The 6,169-nt window shown below is 28.8% G+C and overlaps 1 protein-coding gene across 1 annotated transcript in view; it reads left to right on the top strand.

Moving 5' to 3' along the window:
• LOC143228396 (ras-related protein Rab-4B-like) overlaps positions 1–5,244 on the top strand; it is a 16,223-nt gene extending 10,979 nt beyond the window's left edge. The window contains exon 5 of the mRNA XM_076459660.1: positions 204–5,244. Coding sequence (XP_076315775.1) covers positions 204–317 — 114 coding nt within the window. The 3' untranslated portion in view covers positions 318–5,244. The remainder of the gene's footprint in view (positions 1–203) is intronic.
• Positions 5,245–6,169: the final 925 nt, after the last annotated feature.

Genomic DNA, 6,169 nt, shown 5'->3' with positions numbered 1-6,169 from the left:
AGATGTGAGTGTATTGTGTAAACATTTATTGTGATTTAGACAGTTCATATAATTGGTGACTGTGAGGTTTTTCTTTGGTGCTGTTCATTACGTCAATAACTTTTTTGGGAAAATCTTGATGAGGGAGCTATAACATGTTTTGTACATTTGGTGCTAGAAGTATGCCTATGCTAACGTCAATATTTTGATGTAACTTTTAATTTTTAGGAGAACTTGATCCAGAGAGAATTGGTTCAGGTATTCAGTATGGAGATGCATCTTTTCGGAGATTGAATCGTCAGCAACAACAACAGCGACGCCCTGACTGTTCATGCTAGATGTGTTTCAGTATAATGAAAATTTGAGTATCTGTCACTGTGTTACTAGACATTTATTGGACAACATCACATACAGGGTTTCTTTTCATCTTTTTATTTTAATTGATTTGTTCTCCTTGTAGTTTATTTTAAATATCATAGAATAACAGTGAGTATTTATCATGCTTTAAGCTTCTTATTGAGATTGGCTATATTATAACTACAGACATATATTTTGTGTTACAAGTCACTGACCAAAGTAGATTTGGAAACCCATGCCACATGCATATTAAACTAAGATTTTATGCTTTTAGGTATTGTGATATTTTTGGCGACTTAATGTTAGTTATATTGAATAAAAATGAATGATAGGTACTAAACATTTGAGAATTTTGAAACATTTACCAAATGAAAACTCTAATTCTAGTAAAATACAACTTCTTATTGCAGATTTAGAGTTAGCATTGAAAAATATCATTCCAAAATTTATCTCAGTTCTAACACACAATTAATTTGAAATAGTGTAATTATTTTAGTCATAAACTTTATCTGGTCAAGAATAAAGGGCTTATTTTCAGATACAAGTAGGAACAATTTCTTTTATCTTGCCATATTTGCACAATTTTTTTTTTTTTTTTAAGAATTGGTCATGGTGAAAAACAGTGATATTAGAAGTCAATATTCTAAACAAACTCAAAAAAGTTTATCAGGAAATATGCATTTGCTCTTAAATTACACTGAAGTTTTTTTGCATTCACTGCATATAATTTATCAATGGAAAAGAATTGGAAGTATGGATTTCTTTGTTATCTTAAGTACCTTAACTTGTTTATTAAACATAGGAAATATTTTTTTCACACAGTCATACTCAGGGTTAAAAATGGGCAAGAAGGGGTTTGGTTTGTGTCCAAACATAATTGTTAGTTTATTTTTCTTTCATTTTTGTAGAGAAATGGATATGCTATTTTCTGAGTAACTCTTTCTCCAAATTAGCTCCAAGAAAGAATTAATGTACTGTCTTTGCGTATGTTGAATCATTTAAGAACTAAAAACTTGAGGAGTTTGTAGTTATGATAAAGATATACTTCACTGCTTAAAATCATATTTCTGTTAATATTTGTGTGTGTATGTTACTAGAAGGTATATATATATCAAATTAATTGGATGCTGACATCATTGTTAAAAAAACTCGGCCATGATTGCAAGTTTGCATTTCTTAGCATATGTATAATGGAAAATAGTTGGTTAGTTGTCTATTGACAATACATGGAAAAATAGAAATGTCCCGTTGCTTAGAGAATGTCAAACTGCTTTTATATAATGTTTTTGTCAGGTGTTTCCACTGGTGCAAAAATGTGCAATACATTTTCACTAAAGAAGAGAAACATGTTAACCTAATCTGGTGATGTGTGTTTTATAGTATGCATCTATAAATCTTTTAATTAGAGTAATTACTAGGTTAAGGTTGGTAGAAATGGTATAATTTTCATTAAAGTGCCTCCTTCTCAACTTTTTATTTTAAAAATTAAAAATGATTTTGTTCTTTAAAGAAACAGATTGAAAAGTATGATAGATGTTTTGAATAAACCAAAAAAACTGTTGTTTGAGAAAACAGTTGACACTTCATTCCTCAAGAACACGTAATTAACTGTAGTCTATGGCTGTTATTTCATTGAATGTCTATTTGTAATGATATTGGAAGCAAGACTTTCATAGAACTAGCTTTAAAATTTTAATTATCCTTCATCAGAGTATTTAATAGTCAGGCCTTGAAAATTGCCTATCAGCTACTCTGAGATTAATTCTGGTGAATTACTAATAAGGATTTTATTTCAGTTTAACAGTATTTACACCTGTTGATTTTTATACATTTTTTCACATAAGAAAATCTAGAATTTTGTATTTGCAGAATTTGTTAAAGTTGGACATCATTATATCTTATATTCTATGGTTCAAAAAAAGATTCAGTACATTATTTAACAGAATTTTTTAATGTTGACATGCTCATAGTTTATTCTAATGAACAAAAGAGTAAGTGACAATAAAATATTCTAATGTTTCATATAATTATTTATCAAATATTAGTAATTTAAACAATGTACATCAACAAATTAACTTACAATTTAATGGAAATAATCTATATTTGTGGGAGGTAAATCATCTTGACCAAGAGTATTGTTACCTTGCTTGACAAAGGTAATGGTGACACAATTTAGAAAGGTGAGATCCATTGTTAGTGATAAATCTTGGATAGCTTTTTTTGTGATTTAAAGACTGAAGTGGTGACTGTTGTGATCAGCAAAATAAAGTGTAAAGAAATATATTAGCAAGTGTCAACCCAATTAAAACTGACAGGACACATGAAATGGAACATTCTGATCAACAGTGAAGAAAAATTTGAATTCTAGGTGTAAATGAGTTTTTTGAAACAGTCTCCCAACAGCATTTTGGAAATTTCTTAATCTTCAAGATGAAGGTAATGTTGAATAAAATTATACAGTTTTTGTTTTGTTTTTTAAATTCAAAACTATGTACTATTTAGTATGTTTATTGAAAGTTTCATGTATTTTTTTGTTACTCTGAGAAGAAATGAATTGGAGGATACTTATGACACCTCTCTGATCCTGACATGGTTAAAGTTCTTATGAAAAATTATTTGAATCAGGTCAAAAATGAAGCATCAAAAGTCAAAGTGCTGATTGATACCAATGTTTGTAAACAGTAAAGTAAAGAACAACAAAAGAAATCGAAGAGTTTTATTAAATGGTAAAGGACAAACATATTTGATTGTACTGCAGTTAATTTTATAATTTCATTGATCTACAAGTTTTTGCCTGTCTTGAGAGATGACTGCCCATAAAAGAGATGGGTGAATGGATTGCTGGCTAAAAGGCTTGCTACAATGCACTAGTGGCTTATAGAAAGAATATTCAGTAATTACTGAGTTGTAACCAGCATTTTCCTTTAGCTGTTTAGTAGACTGTAGATTTAAATAAAAGTTTTCATGCAGTTTGACTGGGTAATGAAACAACACTATTATTGTGTGACATTCTGATGAACTTTTGTCTTCCTCAGGTACATTTTTAATGTTTGTTTCTCATTTCCAAGTCAAGCCATATCAAAACTTTTATTTTCTAAAAAGTAGTTTCCTCCTTTTCAAGTTTAAATGACAGAAGTTTACAAGATAGATTATTTATAAATATACCAGTAGGTTATTTCTTCCTATTTTTCTACTAATTAATAAGAACTAATTGTTCGTGAACACTGTATGCCCAATGATAAGAAAGATGATTGTAGAGAGATTCATTGTAACAAGTATCAATGGAGTTTAACTAAACTTAGCAAACCAGATATGGCTATGATCTCTTTCATTCAGAAATATCCTGTTAAAATCTAATAAAAAGCATAAAAACTAACTAGCAATTGACAAAGTAAGATGAAGGGTTTTGTAGTATAATTTTCATTATGTCCAAATTAAATTCAGAAAAATGATAATATTGTACAGGTAGGTCAAGGTAAACTTATATTTAAGATATTAAAATCTGAGGTCAGATTTCCATTGGTGGACAGAGTACAGATAGCCCAGTGTGCACCTTTGTACTGATACAAACAACCTAAGTAGAATAAATTAGTAAGTTGTGTATGATTCTAATTTAGTTGGGTTACATTGAAATAATCAGTGTTTAAATTACAAGATACTTGTGATAATTTTACCAAAAAAACTTTTTTTCTTTCTACAATTGCAACATAAAAAAAGGCGATAAAAGTATAAAACCATATTCCACATAAGTTCCAGTATGTATCGATGCTGTTATCGTAAGAGGTGAGCTTAAGTGAAAATTGATAAAGGGGCTGTCTGAATTTTTATTGACTAAAATCTTAATGTAGTGATTTTTTGGTAACTTTTAACATGTTAATGTTCATCAAGTATGTTGTCCTAAGTGGATCAAAGTAAACAAAACATGCTTTGTACTTGTTTGTATATACTGAACTAAGGAATATATGTAGCACTAAGGATAAGCTTTACATTATTTTGTTCTTAAAACATAAAGCACTGTTGTTACAGAAATAAATGTTCTAGAAATAATTACAACCAGAACATTTTACCTTAATTGCAATATTATTTCCTCTAAGTAAAACTTCTTACTAAGAGCTCTCTTGAGGATGAATTCTAGTGGATGGAACTTCATAAACAAAGATCTAAAAAAGGCCTCAGTATAGAAGTCAAAATTTCAACAAGCAATTGCAGTCTATTAAGATGTATACAAAATTATTAAGATAATCCTTTTAAGATGTATCTAACAAGTGTACAAGTAACTGTAGTAATGTATTGAGTAATCTTGTAAATATTGGAAAGCCTACTTCATAAGTTGATAGTGCTTAAAATATTTGAAGCAATATTCTTAGAAATGTATTCTAAGTATCATAAAATTGTTTTCAACTTGACACTTTGAGTTTAGTTCTGAAGAGGATTTCATTACCATTGTGAATTTTTAGACCTAAATAAATGTTTCGTTATAAGAATCATTATGAAAACAATATAACTTGCAGGTTGTAACATTGGTGAACAAGAGTCATCAAAAGTTGTATTATTTGGAAGCCAATTGTAAATATTTATGATACTATCTGAGGAATAACTGATAGAAATTTCTCAGTTTTTGTTCTATGTTTTTCTTTTCTTAACAATTTAGTAAATTCCTGTAAATATATATATCCTTTTTAAGAGTAATTGATATATTACAAAAACATCCAAAAATTGTGTGTGTATTAATGTGTACTGTTAAAGCTCTCATAGAAAGTTTGCATTTACAATATCATTATAATGGGTTTTCTCTTATTAATTAAAATGTTTAGGATGCAGGTGTGGAAATAAATGTTATGAAAAATCTCATTTTAACTGTACTATGGTTAGTAACCTATGCAGCATTAAAATATTTTTTTGATCCAACTTTCATTCAACCCACTGTTTTTAAATATTGGAATTTATGAAACAAACCACAGAATGCAAACACTGGCAGTAATTTTTATCAGTATTCACCAGTAGTACTTTAGTTCAAAATATTTGACATGATGATTAAATTCCACACAACCAGTAATCAAAATTACATGCTTAATTTCAGAAATACCTGTTTTCTATTTTACTGCACCATTTGTTTGTTCAGTGATATCTTACCTTTCTTAAAGAATTATTTTCCCTCTTTCTAAACACATCATCTTTCAAACTGAATTATGATTTTTTTAAAATAATTATTCACTTGTGAACTTCTTTAGTTTCTAAAAAGGACATTTCCCCATCTCTTATCCATAATGGGATAGAAGTTTAGTTTTATAGGATTATTATTATTAAAATAGCTAAAATTTAACCTAGGAATGGATATTCTCTTGTTTTCATTGTTTTCCCTCTTGGTTTATTTTCTGTCCCTAAGTAGAAGTCTTAGAGAATTTAAAACTGGTTTATCAATGGAGATTACATACTACAACAAAAGCTCTTTGTAGATGTCTTCATATGAACAAACATTTTTGGATTTGTTAATTTCTAGAGATAACCAATAGGATGCTTGCTTACTCTGGTATTTCCAGAACTAGTCATGATGTACAACCTTGATCATGGGTAGCTTACTTTTCATTAAGATTTTCTATAACAAAAAGATCTATCCTTGAACTAGAATAATGTTTCATGGGTTTTCTGTACGTTAATACAAATTTATTAACCAGCATTATCACCAGAGGTTCAAACATCATACACCTTAGGGTACTTTGCAAAATAAAACATAACTATTATAATGTATTTCTTTAAGTTATTCCGGTTTGGTAGCGGACATGGCACATGAATAGTTCATTATTTGATGTTCTATTAATGTACCACCACTAAA

This window comes from Tachypleus tridentatus, chromosome 10 (genome assembly GCF_004210375.1).
Source record: "Tachypleus tridentatus isolate NWPU-2018 chromosome 10, ASM421037v1, whole genome shotgun sequence".
NCBI lineage: Eukaryota > Metazoa > Arthropoda > Merostomata > Xiphosura > Limulidae > Tachypleus > Tachypleus tridentatus.
This window is presented reverse-complemented; position numbering and strand designations above follow the sequence as displayed.